At 43.3% G+C, this 19,873-nt stretch overlaps 1 protein-coding gene across 8 annotated transcripts in view; it reads right to left on the reverse strand.

The window, feature by feature from the left end:
• LOC121504912 (collagen alpha-1(XXV) chain) overlaps positions 1-19,873 on the reverse strand; it is a 245,038-nt gene that overhangs the window by 80,591 nt on the left and 144,574 nt on the right. For all 8 annotated transcript variants that reach the window (XM_041780021.1, XM_041780019.1, XM_041780017.1 and 5 more), the window contains exons 5-6: positions 4,773-4,799; positions 1,623-1,649 (exon numbers count right to left, since the gene is read on the reverse strand). In XM_041780021.1, the coding sequence (XP_041635955.1) occupies positions 1,623-1,649; positions 4,773-4,799 (54 nt within the window). The remainder of the gene's footprint in view (positions 1-1,622; positions 1,650-4,772; positions 4,800-19,873) is intronic.

Raw genomic sequence — 19,873 nt, forward strand, 5'->3', positions numbered from 1 at the left:
ATAGCCTTGAACACAGTGACAACTACAGGTGTAAAATTTAATTTATATCCAGCCAAATAAATAAGCTGAGGTCAGGCAAGACTTTTCTTGCTTTGGGTTAATTTAGAAACAAAATCTTTCTCACTGTTCCACCTCATTTACCTGCTAATCTAATGTGCAAACTCAATCTGCCATTGTGGAGCCGTAACACAATTTTCTGTTGACCTAGACGGCATGACGATATATGACTGTGTGTTAAAATGTACCTGTTAGAGGACAATTTGGCTGTAATTGGGAGTAAATGAAATGCTATCTTGAAGTGGACGGTTTATTTATTCGCTCTGCAAGACAAATAGGGCCTGGCTGGTCCCTGGTACGAGTCTGTCAGCCAAACTGCTGTTTCCAGATTGTAAATCATTTCACTGATAGAGACGGATGACCCTGTTTCCAGGGTCAAAGGGGTACGGATTATGGGCAAAACCAAAAGAAAATCCCTCTAAATGGTGATCTCTACTCCACTCACCTCAAGAAAAGAGATCTCCTTTCAGGCTGTTTGCCTTGGTCCCGCAAAGATGACAATCCAATACTTTTATATCATTAAAAATTAACCATCAGAAATGTATTCGTGGATCCTGCAGGAGTTTGAAACCGCTCATCTCAGCAGAGTTTTTGGCCGTCATTTGAGGAGTGCCCATGTGTAATGTAAGACGGATCACTCGGAGACCACTAATCCAATTTCACATGGAAGGTCATTTGTATTGACTTCCAAATCATAAGAAATGTGGTGCTTTGACGTGCCCGCAGGAGAGCTGACCATGTTAATTGGCAAACTACAAACGTCTGGATCGGCGCCAATGCAGAATGGGGATCAGATCCACTCAGGAGATGGCTGCTTTTTTCCTCTCTAACCTCTGTGTGCTCTCTGCCCTCATGAAAACCAATTACAGCCACTTTGACTCTGTATTATCAGCTCTTGATGACGACATCAGATACAGAGGAAGTGAAAACTGTGTGCATGCGTGTGCACATTTTCCCCCACTTAATGCAATCTACTTTAAACTAGCAGTCAGTCTGTTTTTCAAGGAGGGCTCATTTTTTAAGCATTATTTAAGAAAAATGAGGGCGCGCTGGCTGTGAGGTAGATAGAGCCATTCATTTCAGAGTCTGTCGAGCACGGAAAAGCACTCACATCATCATCATTTAGAAAGCACGCTTTTATAGAAATGTCAAACTATGGAGCTGGAAATGATTAAAGCCTTGAATGCAGCATGTCACATCGAGGACTGAAGTGAATCACAAGTAATTATAGAGACAGAGCTAGTTGGCTTTTGATAACAGCTGCCATTGGGCACATATCTCCTGCAAAGGGCTTGAACTCATTTGCATTTTGAAGACTAAAGGTTAAAATAAAAGAGCACCAAGCTGCGACTTCTGAGGTATCTTGCACGTTTGCCTGCCCCTTCTTGATGTTGAAATAAGCAGTGCTGAAATGCTTGTTGTGTTTGGCCAGATGGGAAGAACACTATCCCAGGAATTTCATGCATCTCAAACCTTTCTTTTTGCCCACAATTCTGCCGAGGGAGACACACACAAAGTCACATTCATCAGCTAATCACAAGAAGAAGTCCGAGTAAACCACATACCCGTGGTCCCTGGTCGCCTTGATCCCCCTGCGGAAGGAGAGAGAAAGAATTTGTCTTGAAATGCGAGAGCATGAACACGCACACAAACACCAGTACAGTGCTAATAATAAGCCGAGACACAGAGCGAAATCACTGAAGCATACTGCAGAACACATCGAGAGAGGAAAATAATACAGGAACCCTCAACTATTCGCTGTGGTTGAGGGTAAAAATCACTTATGATAATGGGTATGAGAGAAAGAGAGAGAAAAGGAGCAGTGGTGCGAGGTTTGGTGGGTTTGGTGGGGGAGTGTGGGTGCATTGCCAGGCCAGATTTTATGCCCCACAGATCTTTGGCTTTCTGCCCTTTTTAGGGGGATATCTGGGGATGGAGTCCCTATAAGAGATCAGTGGGCTTGAGTCAACCTGGGCAAAGAAGACTGTGGGTTTGTCACATCACGGTAAAGAAGAATCAAATGAATAAGGTGCCTGATTTCCTAATTCTTTGGATATTTGCCACACTTAAATGTTTCAGACCATTAAAAAGAGTTTAATATTAGACAAAGATAACCCAAGTCATCCAAACCTACCTGGCCCTATGTGGAAACCCCCCCCTTTGTTAAATCATGAATTAACTGTGATTAACCATATTTGTTGGAAAGCTGAGTTCAATGTCACTACCTATAACCAGGCCTGATTACGGCCAGACCTGTTGAATCAAGAAAAATCACTTAAATAGGCTTACAGACTGCAGCAAACCACAGTGGGAACCATTACTCACAAATGGGGAAAACTCTGAATAGTGACGAACCTTCCCAGGACTAGCCAGCCTAGCATATGAACGTATGGACGACTTATCCAGGAGGTCTCAAAAGAGTACAGAGCAAAATCTAATCACCTGAAGGCCTCACTTGACTCTGCTATGGTCAGTGTTCATGATTTAACAAAATGAAAGAGACTGGGCAAAATGGCATCCATGGGGAACCATGGAAAGGTTAATCACAGTTAATTTATGATTCAACATTTAAGTTTGACAAGTATGCAAAAAGTTAGAACCAGGAAGTGAGTAGATTCTTTATCACAGCGCTCTACTGGATACTGAATTATTTAATTAATTTTCTGCCTAAAGCCTCTCACTGGATGCAGCTCGCTCTCCTGTTGGCTTGTTTACAAGCACAGTGAGCCAAATAACTTATCAAGCACGGATGGGAAATTTCACTCAAACAAACTTGCCAAAGCAATTTCAAATAAAACAGCTCTTGGAATTTTTGTAATTTTTCATTGGCTGTTCATTCCAAAAGGCGGATTTATTGGGAAAACACTTGTGAATAGCCACACTGATGCATGCTGCATTCATCTTGGGTGGGAGAAAGGACCACAGTTGTTTTTCATTTCATTAAACTGCAGTGAAAGTAGTTCACATGAGAGGTATGAACATGCATGTCTCTGTTATTCACACTTGTCACTGCGAATGCTTGTTAATCATCTAAATTAGGTTTTAGAAGTCACGCTAATGGCTTCTTATTCCATCTTCAAGGGGCAACAAATAAGTTATTACTCATTTGATTCATGACATCGGCCAGTGACTGCGTCAACCCACACCCCACATTACTTAAAGTCATCAGTCACAAGAGAGTGCGACATGATGCAGATGACAACTGTTTCTTCGTGTCTGACTCCTACTCTGGTTAGCACTCTCACGCTACTTCATTTATGTCTTGTATTTCACAGAACAGTAATTTCAGCAGCTCACAAAATAAGAGTAAACAGTTAATCTATTCATCCCTGACCTGTAAAACAGAAAAGATATCGCCCAGTGGCCTTATACAAGTATGAATGTCACTACATTCGTGTCCATTATGGCTGCATTCGGGGGCTTTATCAACTTTAGTGTGAATTAAGGGATTTCTGTGGTTTTATCCTTTCAAAGCAAAGGCCCGGAACACATTTGTCCCAGAGTCCTGCAGACTTATAAACAGACAGTGTGGTTATTTTGCATGCTCCACTGCTGTTTTATGGAGGAACACTCAGTGAGGCATTTAAGGGCTCCAGCTTGGGCTTTGGCTTTCAGTCATTAATGCACTGTGCTGTGGATTTGTGAACGACCAGAGAATTTAAATATTCAGACTGGGAGACTTAAGGTCAGGACGACTTGAATGTGAATCAGAGCCGCAAATGCCAAATGACTCTGTTTATGGACAAATGTACTGAGTAGAGCATAAAGAAAGATTTACTGTGTTGACCTGCCCTGAGAAAATGTATGTCACAGTGAACACTGAAGTCTAAATATCACTGTCTTCAAAGTCTGATATGTTTGAGCAAAGTTGCATTTACAGTGCCTATGAAACGTATTCGCCGCCTTGGATGTTTTAACTTCTTATTGATTTTATAAATCCGTCGTGGTCAGTATAATTCAGTGTTTTTGACCAAAAAAAAGTCTTTAATGTACAAATTCTCCATTGGGTTGAGGTCTGTGATTGACATTCACCTTGTTGTCTTTAAACCATTGCTGTGTAGCTCTCGTTGTATGCTTCGGGTCTTTGAAAATAAATCTCCGCCCAAGCTGTAGCTGTCCTCTTGAAGACTAAATAAGATTGTCCTCCAGGATTCTCCTATATGCTTCTGCATTCATTTGACTCTCTACCTTTACAAGCCTTCCCGGGTCGGCTGCTGAGAAGCAACCCCACAGCATGATGCTGCCACCACCGTGCTTCACAGTGGGGATGGTGTGTTTGCGGTGATGTACAGCTGATGGCCAAGAAGCACTAATTTGGTCTCATCAGTCCAAGGAACTTTCTTCCACTTGACCATGGAGTCTCCCACATGCCTTTTGGCAAACTCTAGCCCAGATACAATACGTTTTCTTCCACAGAAAACAAGGTTTTCTCTGGTTGGCTTGGAGTGTTATTTTGTTTTTATTGTGTAATGGTAGCCAGGAATACTGATTAACCAGTGACTGGACCTTCCAGACACAGGTGTCTTTATACTACAATCACCTGAGGCAGATTACTATGTAGAAATCTGTTTTCACTCTGACATTAAAGAGTTTTTTTTTGTCAAAAAAGCCAAATTATGATTGATTTATAAAAGCAGTAAAAGGGTAAAACATCCAAGGGGGTGAATACGTTTTATAGGCCAATGAACACATTAGCCAAGTCATAAATTACTCACCTTTTCACCCTTTGGACCTGGGGGGCCCTAAAAAAACAGAGAAAAAATGTTGAAAGTTTAGTGCAAGAAAAGAATATGTCGTAAATGACAAACTTTAGTCCAAGTCATTTATTTTGTATCTTGTGGTGCCATTTAACACTTAAGATAAGAAACAAAACCCTTTAACAACTGTTAAACCCACCATGTTAGCCAATACACAAACACAGCTGCATAAAAACTTTGACAACTTGAACTTAGAGGGGGAAGGTTAAAAGATTAACAAATGAGTTTTGATAAAACTAACATTGTGTACTTTTTGACATCTACTACAGAATTTGATTAAAATATCCTGTCACAGAGTGGGAGCCGGTCCCTTTATGTGATGTAGACAGCAGGGCTTATTCAAACATACAATTAAAACCAAAAACAGGCCCAAATCAAGTCCATGTTTACACAAAGGATCAAATCCAGCAATCTCCAACCGAGAATTGGCAAGCACGATGTAAAAATGTGCCCTGAACAAGAAGAACACCTCTTTTTTTTTCCTTTCTTTTTGTGTGGCAATTTTTACATCCAGCTTCAGTCAATCAGCAGGCGGGGGCTCCTGGGTGGGCTCAGTGCACGATCATGGCTGCATTAGAAGATTTGACAATGAGGTGTGCATCCATAAGCCGGAGCTCTAATGAGCTCGAGCCTCAAAAATAGTGTTTTAACAGTCAAGATGAAGGATGAAGCAGTTTGCTGGACTCCTGTTCTTCCTCTGAGGTTGCACTTTTGGGAAAAATATCTTAGGAAAAAATCAGCATTAGATCAGTGTTAGAAGAGTGACTAACTGACCACCCGCTTAGCAAAAAGCACCATTTCTACTGATACTAATCTGTTTTTCATATGACAAGATATCTGTCAAATATATTTGCATGATCAAAGTCCCTTAGTGAAAAAATCAAAAATCACCTCTCAAGTTTGGGATACGGTGTCTCAGAAATCTCTCTTTTACCTCCAGGTAAAAATCTCCATCTGTCACCAGTGCTACTGCGGTGGCTACCTTTCCAAACTAATCCCGTTTGACTTGTCTCTAATGTATCTGACTCCTGGACAAATGCGCACTGACACTAATCCATAGATCAATGACATTAGTATAAGACCCTTTTTGGAGGCTGTCCCAGAGAGGCTATGGACCAGTGACCCAGAATTACAGGCTTGCAGACAAAGACAGGCTTCCACTGCACTGGCACACAGAGCACAGTCTAAATCTGAAATGCTCCAGAGGTAGTCCAGCAGTTTTTTTGTCTGCCAAGTTCCACCACACAGCGCTCAGGGGGAGTGAGGTGTAGCATACTCAGTGCCTATGGATGTTATTTTTGATGCACAGTTAAACATTAGTGGTTTTTCAGGGCATATGTTCCTTACTGAACCTGAATGAGGCCTAAAATAAGAGATGTCACAATTACACTTGTACCGCATGATACCAAAACCAGCACCTAAGAACTGGCTGACACTGGCTTTTAACATATTTACTTCAACTGGCTGATTATTGGGGGCTGATTAAACATAAGCTGGTTCACTTACTTGCCAAAACACGGTACTGCATTTTGGATAGTATCCAAAGCTTCAGCCTCCGCCTTCCAAAAAATAAAGGATGTTTTTAAAAATGATTTTAAATGACCTTTTTAAAAATAAAAATATATGCATGAAGGGCTGCACAGCGGTGCAGGGGTTAGCGCTGTTGCCTCACAGCAAGAAGGTTGCTGGTTCGCTTCCCGGTCAGGGCCTTTCTGTGTGGAGTTTGCATGTTCTCGCCGTGCAGGCGTGGATTCTCCCCGGGTACTCCGGCTTCTTCCCACCACCAAAGACAAGCTCATTAGGTTAATTGGAGGCTCTAAATTGCCCGTAGGTGTGAGTGTGAGTGGGCCTAGTTGTCTGTCTCTATATGTCCATGTGCCCTGTGATTGACTGGTGACCAGTCCAGGGTGTACCCTGCCTCTCACCCAATGACAGCTGGCATAGGCTCCACTGGGTGACCTCCAGTGCTAAGATGTACTGGAACCAGGCTGTCTATGTCTAAGAGTCACAGACACACAAGCTATGAGGAAACAACCTTGACTATACGCATGAACAGTACTTGATTCAACTCAAGCTGGTGAGTTTAGACTAGCAACCCAGCAGAAGGAAAGACTCCAAGAACATTTACTCCTGACGGTACATCTTGACCTTAGCCTTGAAGTAGAAAATCTGAGGTATAAGAAATGCCAGAAATACTGGAAATGTCCTTAACACCAACCCACCAGTCAGTCACACCAACACTGGACTGTGAAGCAGAGGAAGAACAAGCTCTGATCTTTGAGATAGGAAGGGAGAAGCTACTTGGTAAGAGGAATCTGCTTTTGGTTGTTTCAGTTGGAAGTAGGTTGTTGGCAGTTTTGCTTAGGCTGAACGTGTTAGTTTCACTCTCTCTGCAACAATAGGTGAGGCAGTTGACGCGTGTGGCTCCCTCTATTGATTGCTAAAAGTGTAAACTGCCGGGGCGGAGTTTCACTGTAGTCCAAGCTTTAAGAGAGTTTGAATCTAAATTTGCCAGCAGAACAAGCTCTGATCTTTGAGATAGGAAGGGAGAAGCTACTTGGTAAGAGGAATCTGCTTTTGGTTGTTTCAGTTGGAAGTAGGTTGTTGGCAGTTTTGCTTAGGCTGAACGTGTTAGTTTCACTCTCTCTGCAACAATAGGTGAGGCAGTTGTTGCGCGGCTCCCTTATTGATAAAGTGTTAGATTGATTTCACTGTGCTCAATTTAGTATCAGTAGTCCAGCTTTAAGAGTTTGAATCTATTTGCCAGCTGGGGCAGCGGCTGTGCACACTGCCTCATAACAGTCTAACGCACCCCAGCAGTCTAACGCAACATGTGCAACCAAAAAATACAAGTCATATATGGGAACAGAAAGAAGCACAATAGTTACAGAAAACGAAACCTGCATAATCTATCCACTTTGCAGAATGCCTCTTTTCCACAACCTTTTATCACAGTTGGCCTCTGGAACTGCCAGTCTGCAGTTAACAAAGCAGAATTCATCAATTCCCTCACTAAACCGTCTAACATTCAGGTTCTAGCCCTGACAGAAACTTGTCCGTCCTGAGAACACTGTAACACCAACTGCTCTATCAGTTGATGCAGTGTTCTCTCATACACCTCGCTCTTCTGGCCGAGGAGGTGGCACAGGCATTATTCTCTCTCATAGCTGGAACTTCAGCCAGTTCAAACCCTTGGACAATAACACCTCATTTGAATATCATGCAGTACAGGTCACTGCCCCAATAAAGGCTTACATGGTTGTGGTATACGCCCACCTGGGGTCACCTGGACAACTTTATTGTGGAACTGGACATGTTACTCTCAGACATCCCTGATGATGGCACACCATTGGTTGTCATGGGTGACATGAACATCCACTTGGATAGAGCCCAGGCTACTGATTTTATTTCACTACTGTCCTCCTTTGACTTGAAACTGGTTCAAACGCCTCCTACACACAAGGCTGGTAATACACTGGATTTGATTCTAACTCGCAATTGCTCCACGGCTAATTTGAGTGTAACACCACTTCACCTCTCTGACCACTACTTCATTCAGTTCTCACTTGGCTTACCTGAACTTCAACAATCTACTACTCAGTTAAGATCATACCGCAGAAACCTTCAGTCACTTGACCCAACACAGCTGTCTGACGAGGTCTCAGCTGCACTAGCCTCATGTAACGAGTCCTTCACACTCACTGTTAACGAGGCCACAGACACATTCTGCTCCTCACTGACCTCCTCTCTGGACAAACTCTGCCCTCTGGTGTCTAAGCCTATTCGTAATACTCCACCTTGTCCCTGGCTCACTGAGGTCATCAGAACCCAAAGGGCAGGGCTCAGAGCGGCAGAGAGAAAATGGCGTAAATCCAAACAAACCACTGACTTGAGTGCTTATCAGCAAAAACTGTCCTGTTTTACCTCTGCTCTAAAATCTGCTAAGAAGGCGTTCTATCAATCAAAGATCTGTGCTGCCACTGATGCACGCAAACTCTTCTCTGCTTTTAACTCGCTCCTCTCTCCTTCAAACCCACAACCCTCCAGTATGTTGACTCCAGACATGTTCGCCTCCTACTTCACTGACAAGGTTTCTGCCATCAGCAACCAATTCTCTGAGCCTGTCCAACTCAGTTTTCTGCCACCAGCTAGTGATGCATCACTTAGCTCATTCTCTCCACTAAGTGAGAGCGAGGTCACCAGGCTTCTGCTTGACTCTAAGCCCACAACCTGTCCCTCGATCCGATACCATCACATCTCTTGCAGGCGATTGAGCCCACAATCAGCCCTGCTGTGAGTTGTATCATTAACTCCTCTCTGTCCACAGGTGTTTTCCCAGCTGCTTTCAAGCAAGCGCGGGTTACACCACTGCTCAAAAAACCCACTCTCAACCCAGCCCTGGTTGAAAATTACAGGCCGGTCTCACTTCTCCCATTCCTATCAAAAATACTGGAGCGCACAGTCTTCAACCAGCTCTCAGAACACTTGCAGAACAATGATCTACTTGATCAGAATCAGTCTGGCTTTAGGCGGGCCACTCTACTGAAACTGCACTTTTGTCGGTAACGGAATCACTTCGCTTGGCCAGAGCAGCTGGTCAGTCCTCAGTTCTCTTACTGCTGGATCTGTCTGCTGCCTTTGACACAGTAAACCACCAAATCCTCCTCTCCACACTCTCTTCACTTGGTATCTCAGGATCTGCCCTACAGTGGTTTAAGTCCTACCTCACAGGAGATCTTTTAGAGTATCATGGAAGGGAGGAGTGTCTAAACTGCATGGCTTATCAACAGGGGTGCCTCAAGGGTCTGTGCTTGGTCCCCTACTTTTCTCAATATACACCACCTCACTTGGTGCAATCATCCGCTCCCATGGCTTTTCTTATCACTGCTATGCAGACGACACACAGCTATTCCTGTCCTTTCCACCAGATGACACAACTGTCTCAGCTCGGATCTCATCCTGCCTTGCTGATATTTCTAAATGGATGAGGAACGTCACCTTCAGCTCAACCTGCCCAAAACTGAGCTCATTATCATCCCAGCCAGTCCCACTATTGAACCGCAGATCAGTATCCAGCTTGGATCAAATAATCTCTTGCCCACTAAGTCAGCCCGGAATCTGGGTGTCATGATTGATGACCAGCTAACCTTCAAGCTCCATGTGGCCTCGATTGCTCGGTCCTGCCGTTTCGCCCTCTACAACATCAAGAGGATCAGACCCTACTTGACAGAGCATGCTACACAACTCCTAGTACAGGCTCTTATAATATCACGTATTGACTACTGTAACTCATTACTGGCAGGCCTACCTGCATGCACAGTTATACCTCTGCAGTTGATCCAGAACGCAGCAGCACGTCTGGTCTTCAACCAACCCAAGAGAGCTCATGTCACGCCTCTTTTAATCTCTCTACACTGGCTTCCAGTTGCAGCTCGCATTAAATTCAAAACTCTAATCATTGCTTACAAAGCAGTAACTAAAACTGCTCCTGTTTACCTGGAGTCCCTCATCCAGGTCTACACCCCTTCTCGCCCACTACGCTCAGCCAGCGAAAGGCGCCTGGTACTTCCAGCACATCATGCTCCTAAGTCACTAGCTCGACTCTTCTCCTCTGTTGTCCCTAAATGGTGGAATGAATTACCCAACTACATTCGATCTACAGACTCCCTGTCTACTTTCAAGAGAAGGCTAAAGACCCAGCTCTTCAGAGAACACTTTGCACTTAGCTAGGCAATTCTCTACTGTTGTCCCCAGTAGTAGATTGAGTCTCAGCCAGACTATTCTCCACTGCTGTCCCCAGTGGTTGAATGAGTTTCCCAACTATAGTTAGCTCGCACTGTCCTGCTCTACTTCTGGGATTTCTTTGCCCAGCTCTTTGGGAATGATCCAGCACTTGGTACTTGGTAAATAGTTGTTGTGAAGCCTAATGAATGGCAATTAGTGATCCCACATTTTCCTTGATTCATTGTTGCCGTCTAAAAACAAAAAAAACAAAAAAAACAAAAAAAAACAAAAAAAAAAAAAAAAAAAAAAAAAAAAAAAAAAAAAAAAAAAAAAAAAAAAAACTACATAAACAACGTATATTTTAGGTACTCTGCCTTAAACTCTACACGGCAGCACTTGCGTCCAACTGAACCTGAAGCACTTGATGGCACTTACTGATGTTGTTTCTTCTTGTCTAGATCATTGCTTGTGTTGTTCTTGCTCTCAAATGTACGTCGCTTTGGAGAAAAGCGTCTGCTAAATGACATTGTAACATTGTAACATTGTAAGTGTGATCCGGGGAGTGCTGAACCAGATGGTTGAGTCGGGGTTTGGTGGATACCAGGAGAACATTTCCTGTCTGACTGCATTGTGCCAACTGTGAAGTTCGGTGGAAGAGGGATAATGGTACAAGGCCGTTTTTCAAGGTTTTATCTAGGCCCCTTATCTCCAGTGAAGGATAGTCTTAATGCTTTAACAAAGCAGGACAGTTTGGACAATGCTATACTTCCAACTATGTGGCAACAATTTGGGGAAGGCCCTTTTTCTATTCAAAATCACTGTGCCCCACTGAACAAAGCAAGGACTATAAAGACTGATCAGTTTGGTGTGGAAGAACTTTACCAACCTACACAGAGCCCTGACCTCAAACCCATCGAGCACCTTTGGGATGAACTGGAACAGAGATTGCGAGCCAGGCCTTCTCGTCCAACATCGCTACCTGACCTGATAAATGCTCCATGGATAATGGGCACAAACAAAGATAGGCGATATCGTCTGAAAGTCTTTGGTCATGAAGTTGTAAAACATGTGCAACGACATTATGCAATCCTATTTTTGCAAATATGAGATGATTTCCCTTCAAAAAGTCCTGGAAAGAAAAATACAACTTCAATACACAAACGTCTGAGATGTTTGGACCTGCTGCTTACTTGACTGCACGTAGAAAGAGCCACAACACACTTGTAAACACAAAAAGCCCCATTATGAAAACAATGTTTCCGATTGCGGTTCCCTGGGGGGCAATAACAGCGGCAACATATTGGAATCAGCAGAGACTTTTACTTTTATAACGATGTCGAGGCATTCCAGAGGGACTTTATACGTTTCCAGCTTGTTTCTGAAAAATGGAAAGCAGCTAAAGAAAGAAAAACAGGCTTTTTTTGTTGAGAATGAAAATTGCCTTTGGACAATACAGGGCTATTGACAAGCTGTTACTGCAAACATATGAATGGCTGCAACAAAGAAACACATAAATATAACCACTGCAGCTCTTTGCACAAGCCTGCTGAGGGTATTATATCTGGCACTGAGAAATACAAATAGTTGGCACAATAAAAATATTAAGCTGAATGATTGGGCACAAGAAGTTTGTGGAAAGAAATGAAAACTGCTTTATATGATTTAGCAATTTAATAAATCCAGATTGCCTTACGATAAATGCAGCAACACAAAGAGACTTGATTAAATCCATACAATATTCTGCCATAATAAAGCAAAAACAGTCTATATTTGGTTTGTGATGGAATCGCTGGTTCCCATCATTGTTGATTTTCAACTTTCATCAGATAAATTAATCTACAACTTCATATGAGGGAGATGCAATAATGAACTGAGACAGGCCTTTTCTCTTGATCCTTATTATCATCCCTTATCTATTCATCCAACCCTCGCTCATCAAGTCAATCTCTGCTAAACATGCAGCAATAAACCGTTCTAAATCCAAATCTTCATTTGCATAGTCTTTGTTAGTTTGCCAAGACATCCTAATGTGTGTGCAATGCTCATTTACAGCTGTGTACTGTTATCTAGTGCCATATTATAACAGAGTTAAGCTCAGACAGCCAAAACGTAACACCTGCCACATGAAAAAACTGCACTCAAACTTTTCTCACTGTAAATAAGCAAACAGATGTGGTACAGTGATGGAGGACACCTTTGGAAATTGTGAAATTTTATTCAAAGTCAGCTGTAGGTGATAGAGAAGAATCACCAAGTCCGATGCCATGTGTCAGATGAAGTGGTGTAAAGCAAACCGATACTAGACTGTGGAACAGTGGAAACATGTTCTATGGCATGGCGAATCATGCTTCTCTGTTTGGAAGTCAGTTCGCGAGTCTGGGTTTGGAAGATGCCGGGAGAACCTGGAGTTACCTGCCTGACTGTGTTGTGCAAACTGTAAAGTTTGGTGGAGAAGTGATAATGGCAAAGATCTGTTTTTCAGCTTTTGGGCTAGGCTACTTTTTCTTCCATCCCTGCTCTCCTTTCCTCAGTTGTCTTCATCTTGCTCTCTGTCCCTGCTTTTCTTCCTCCATCATCCTCATCTTGCTTTCTGTCCCTGCTCTCTTCTCCCTCATGTCCTCATCTTTGACTCTGTCCCTGCTTTCCTCCCTTTTGTTGTTCTCATCTTGCTTCTGTCCCTGCTTTCTTCCTCCATCATCCTCATCTTGCCTTCTATCCCTGCTTTCTTACCCTTTGTTGTCCTCATCTTGCTCTCTGTCCCTGCTTTCCTCTCCCTAATTGTCTTCATCTTGCTCTAGGTCCCTGCTTATCTTTCCCTAATTGTCCTCATCTTGCTCTCTGTTCCTGCTTATCTCTCCCTAATTGTCCTCATCTTGCTCTCTGTCCCTGCTTATCTCTCCCTAATTGTCCTCATCTTGCTCTCTGTTCCTGCTTATCTCTCCCTAATTGTCCTCATCTTGCTCTAGGTCCCTGCTTATCTCTCCCTAATTGTCCTCATCTTGCTCTCTGTCCCTGCTTATATCTCCCTAATTGTCCTCATCTTGCTCTCGGTCCCTGCTTTCATCCCCTTCTTCCATCACCTTCATCTTTCACTCTGTTCCTGCTTTCTTCTCCTCCGTTGTCCTTAGCTTTCTCTCCATCCCTGCTTTCCTCCTCTCTGTTATCCTCGTCTTGCACTCTGTCCCTGCTTTTATTCCTCCATCATCCTCATTTTGCTGACCTCCACACTATACAGCACCTTCTGAATGAACTGGAAAGGAGATTACAAGTCAGGCCTTCTCATCCAACACCATAAATGCTCGACAGCAGTGGCGTCAGGACCCACCACAACCTCCTCGCTGACACATCCTGACCCAAATTTCTTGAATTTTTCAATCATAACTACTATTTTCAATTAAAAAATGGGCTGTTTTAACTTAAAATGGAACAAAAAATCAAACAGAACAAAAAGATGAAGACATTTCCTGACTGTGACCTACTGAAAAAGGCTTTGTGACCCACTTTTCGGTCCCAACCCACCTGTTGAGAACCAAGGCTCGACAGAATTAGTGGGTGCAAACCCCACAAAACACTTAAAATCTTGTGGAAAGCCTTCTAAGAACAGTGGAGGCTGTTATGGCTGTAAAAGGGGGGTCCAACTCCTTGGCGTCTGAATACTTTCATAAAGTTTACTTTACAGTCCTATTTTGATGTCAACTATTACTGTAAGATTAGTGAAGTCAATCTGGATTTAGATTGCCACTGATTTTAAAATTCAGTTAATCATATCATACCTGTTTAGCCGAATACATCAACGACCTGAACTACTCTGCAGCTTTTACAGATAGATTAATACTAAACAAGTGAAATGTTTTGACACACATTACCATATATTTCTCTAAAAAAAAAATGTTCATTTCCAACTCGTGGTAAAGCATGTGGAAATGATTTGGCTCCACAGCCTGCACCTTCTCATTATACGGCCCATCATTTGCACATCACTCGGACAGACAGCATAGCGCCCACTGGAGTTTTTCCAAAAGCCTTCAGCCGGTACAGCGACGGCCTTTTACTGAGACTATTAAACAGCTCCCCTGCAAAGACTGTTTCAAAGGAGCCAACTGTACTACAGTAAAACTGCAGCGGGTGTCTATTTGTTGAGTAGTCCATGCAGCTTTGTGGTTTCACTCTGCCCCTAAGGAAGGTTTCTAATCAGCACCTGCGTATGTTTTACACATCTTTTTACTGCTCCTGCTCTGGCTGCTGTTCAAAAGCAGGCCTCCAGCAGGTGCTGCGTGTCTCATCAGACTGCTTCTGTTTGATCAAATCTGCTCACTGGGATTTTATTTTGAAGGAACTAAGCCTTCACTGCTGCCTTATAGAAAAAGAATCCAGTAGTTCCCAGAACACTGTTGCTCTGAACATGTTGTGTGTTCGGTTGTATTGACATACAGTATGCCATTGTTATTTGAGTGTGGAAAAAAGTAACAAATTTGCCCGTCATATGTGCTTTGATGACCAGATTGCAGTTGCCCTAAAGCAGCATGGCTGCATCCACTTATTGAAAATGACACATCTCAGGTTGATGGTAAGCCTCACATCCTCTGCTGCTTAACGCTGGGCAAACTCACGTCAATCTTCCATCATGAGATGATTCGTACCAGAACATCCTGTGTGCATGTTATTGTCGACTTTATGGTGGACCGCTGGATCGGCATTAAGACATTTTCTATCCGGATACATGCCTCGTTCAGAGCCAAACCGTGACCACTGTCTCCTGCACTGGCCTGAATGAGCTGTTGGTGTGAAAAAAAGAGGAAACTTCTGCCACCTTTAAAACAGATTGTGGGAGAAATATGGAGAGGTCTGCAGGGGGATATAAAATAGCAAGGGGAGCTGAGGCCAAACCCGCGAGCAAAACGAACATTGAAATCTTAAAATGTAGGTTATGACACTTCATATTACAGGAAAGAGTAAATGGTGTCCAGTAAAATGGTCTTGGCAAGAACATTCATCTTATACGTGGCTCCTGCAATGCTGGTTATCAAAAATATTGCACAACTTCATTCTCAAATGTTCTCATGTAAGACTGCATCAGTCCAATTTATTTCTGTTTCATCCTTAATGAAGTGCTGATTCACCTCTGCTTATGATGAATATGTAACTGTTTCAGCAGCATTTCCTTCTGCACAATGAGTCTTCTGGTTCCTCCTATTACATGTTTCCTTCAGGCAGAACAATTTGTGTGTGAATGTGTCTGTAGCTTTTAAATAGAGCTATCAGGAAAACAAGTAATTGCATTATCTTTAGAGTATTTGCACAATGGCACTAGTTACCCCAAATTTCCACACAGCCCCTCTGCACAACACTCCACTCTCTGCTCTAGACTGGGCTGATGGCATGCATCAACCTGAAACAGATAAGACCAAAAAAGAATGCACAGAGTTTCAGGGTTGATTTCAAAATAAAATACAATGCATGCACAGCTGATTGTAAATCTCATTACTATATCTGTATCATGCCAAGTCCAAGTCATCCGCCTGTCAGACTCATGAAGGTATTAGGTAATGTGCATTTGTGTACAAGCAGAAGTTGAGAAGCCCACAGAGATGCTGTGAGAATCCAAAGAACCATGTGAACTCACATGGTACAAAAGTATTACAGGAATTTTTGCCAAAAATACTAGAAGCTACAGATAGCACATACCTGTTATTTGTAAACTACCACTACTCCTCTTCCAAACCCTCAGAAAAACCTTAATTTTCCCTGCTTTCTTCTCTTCGAACCTCCTTATCTTCTTGCTCTGTCCCCGCTTACTTCTCCATTGTCCTCATCTTGCTTTCTGCCCCTGCTATCTTCTCCTCCATTGTCCTTATCTTGCTTTCTGTCCCTGCTTTCTTCTCCTCCATTGTCCTGATCTTGCTCTCCATCCCTGCTTTCTTCTCCTCCCTTGTTCTCATCTTGCTCTCTGTCCCTGCTTTCTCCTCCTCCGTCACCCTCATCTTGCTCTCTTTCCCTGCTTTCTCCTTCTTCCATCATCCTCATCTTGCTCTCCATCCTTGCTATCCTCTCCCTAATTGTCTTCATCTTTGTCTCTGTCTCTGCTATCTTCTTCTTCCTTTTCTCATCTTGCTCTCTGTCCCTGCTTTCTTCTACTCTATCCTTCTTACCTTGCTTTCGATTTCTGCTTTCTTGTCCTTTATCCACACCATCTATCTCTCTGTCCCTGCTTTCTATACCTCCATCATCCTCATCTTGCTATCTGTCCCTGCTTTTTTCTTCATTCTACTCCATCGTTCTCAACCTGATCTCTGTCCCTGCTTTCTTCTCCTCTGTTGTCCTCATCTCGCTCTCTGTCTACACCCTTTCCTCCCAACCATGCCCACGGGCCCAGTTTTAATTCCAATAACTTATTTTTTTAGCATTAGTTTTCAGAGAAACATGAAGGATATTATATCATTTATAAGGGTGGGTGGACTGGGATGCTCTACTTTTGGGGGTGTAATGTTTAAAACAAATGTAAATTTTCACTGTCATTTGGAGTTCTGTTGTTGACAAAAAGTGTAGTAGTTCAGACTTAATATCTGTATAACTTTGTATCCAGCAGAGGTTTATATCAACTCACAGGCTCAAACTTCTGCCAGCCTAATTTCAAATCATCTTACACAGAGGTCAAGACACTGAATATCCATTTTTCACTACTCTGCTCTCCTATAATTTACTCAAATCATGAAGGATGAGAGCTCGACAGTGTTCGCCTGACTGTTTGAGGGGCTGGCTCACATCCACAGCTTTAGCCGCTGTTGACACGAGCAAAGATATTCTCGTGGGTTTGGCTGCTGGTACGATCTTGTGAAACAATCCAACTAATCCAACACGATGCGGAGAGTCAGCAATGGGGGGTGCATGTAACCTCTGTCTGGACTCGGCAGTATAAGTTTTCATCACAGTGACCTGTTAAATGTACTGAGGTCCAGAAAATCAATCCATCAAACGGAGCTCATATCCTCACTGTAGAACCCGGGCCAACATGGCTGGCAGCGGTTGCTGTAGCCTAAAGTGCCGGCCACATGGATTCAATCATCTCACCCTGGAGTGCTGGCATCACTGAGAGCACAGGCCAACAACTACCGCTTTTACAGCCTCTTCTTTACAGGCATAGACTTTTCTCACACAGCTACATAATATTAACAAACATGTGTGTACACAGGAAGAGAGGCAAAGTGATCCTCCAGGCACCGCGTGTTGACAGGGAATGAGTAGGTGCAGAGGGGGGCAGGTGAGGAGCGCTGCTCACCACGAAAGGTGGATGAGGGCCAAAGTAAAGCATCTGAAAGATGAAACTCCAACTTATGCACTTACCTATAATAAAATAATGCGTCATGTTTGCCATACATTGATATTAATGTTACTAAAACAACAGTCTGGATTAAGTTTCAGCTGGCTAACCTGAAGGAATTATTCGACAGTTTGAAAAATATGGTGGTTCTCTATTTTGGCTGAGAGCTAGGTAGGAACACTGATACCACTCACATGTTTATGCTGTGACTGCAGCCAGCAGACAGAAGGTTAGCTATGGAATAAGGCTGAAAGTGCATGGAGACAGTGAGGTGGCTTTGTCCTACCAGCACATCTATGACTAGGCATGAGAATTTTGTAACTCCAACTGATTTCCTAAATTGCATCATGCTGGTCACCAGCCTGGTCAGACACTACTGTCGGAAAGCATCCCATTCTCAAACCAGTATTTGTCACAAGTCAGCCAATGTGGTTGTGTTGGTCACTCTGGCATGACCAGCACACCCAAGCTGATCCCACACAATGGGGTTGAGGTCAGGACTGCTGGCAGGCCATCCCATTCTCTCCACTCCCAAATCCTGGAGGTAGTCTCTGATAAACCCCGCTCTGTGGAGGTGAGCGTCGTCATCCTGGAGATTAGAGTTCGGTCCCAGACTGTAGAGATGTGGGAGTGAGACTGGTTGCAGAATCTCATCTTGATATCTTTCTGCATTGAGATTGCCTCCAATGACGACAAGCCTCGTTTTTCCAGTGAGAAAGATGCCGACCCACACCATCACACTGCTTCCACCAAAAGAAGTTACTCTATCGGTGCAGCAATCAGCAGAGCGTTCTTCGCATCTTCTCCACATTTTGACCCTATGATCCAACTGCCATCAGCGAAATCTGGACTCACCGCTGAACATCTCTGTCTGTTTATAATGTGAGGACTACAGATGGAAATTAGCATTACGCTAAATCTGGTGCAGCCATCTTTTTATTTTTTTAAATAATTAATGACACTGCACACTGTCCTGTTAGATAAACTAAACTTGAAACTTGAAACATAGCGTGACTCCACCAGCACAAATGGGCCTGACGGTGAAGGGCGGTCATGGCAGTCTTTTCCGGATTGTATGGGCAGAGAATCTGTTCTGAGTCTTCTTAGGGTGTTGTCTTCTTGGGACGCCCACTTCAAGGCCTGACTCTGGCATCCCCCTGTTTTATGGAACTTTGCCTTCAGTTTGGAGATGGCACTAAGGCTCCAAATACTGCAGAAACTTGGTTTTGCGGAACACCAGCTTGAAGTTGCCCTATCGCATTGGCACTATCCAGATCAGTCAAATGTAGCATGTCGATTCTCGGAGCAGACACCTACTGACCACTGTAGCAGGACCTGTGCCCACAGGTTGCTGACACTCAGGCACCTGATTGTCTGACTCAGAAATGCCTTTTTCAATGCATTTCTCTCTCATTATGAGAAGTTTGTTAATGAAAACAAAAAATGAAGCTCAGCGTTAGCTCATGCAGGATATGGTAGTCATACGCTCAGCTGTGATCAGCAGATGGCCATCTGAACCCCATTATTGCAGCCCAGCTCCCACAGCCAATCACAGCTCTTTCTCTTGACACAGTGGTGTATTTAAATATGACACACTTCTCACTAATCCCAGCTTGCATTAATACTGATGCTCCTGCTGCTGGCAAAACTTAACCTCCTCCACCCCAGCCTCCTCCTTTACAGCATAAAGCTTGTTGCACCCTCAAATTCAGATTCATGAAGTTATAATTATTTTACTCAATATGCATTGTCATAAATGTATCCATATGGGGGTTTCTAGCCATATGCCTTGGAAAGTCAAAGCATGCTGGTGGACTAATCCAGGGAGCATCTTTTGAGCAGAGCCCTCTCTGCTTACTAAAACTGTATATCCATTTTGCAATAAAAACTTCATGCAATTGAAGTTGGTTTTCTGTTTGGTAAAAATACTTTTTATGAGGTGCCATTTTTATCAAACAGAATCCTCAATTCAAAACAGGAAGTAATATTGAGAAGGAGGCCATGGAGATGGGTGGCG

This window comes from Cheilinus undulatus, linkage group 22 (genome assembly GCF_018320785.1).
Source record: "Cheilinus undulatus linkage group 22, ASM1832078v1, whole genome shotgun sequence".
In the NCBI taxonomy this organism is placed as follows: domain Eukaryota; kingdom Metazoa; phylum Chordata; class Actinopteri; order Labriformes; family Labridae; genus Cheilinus; species Cheilinus undulatus.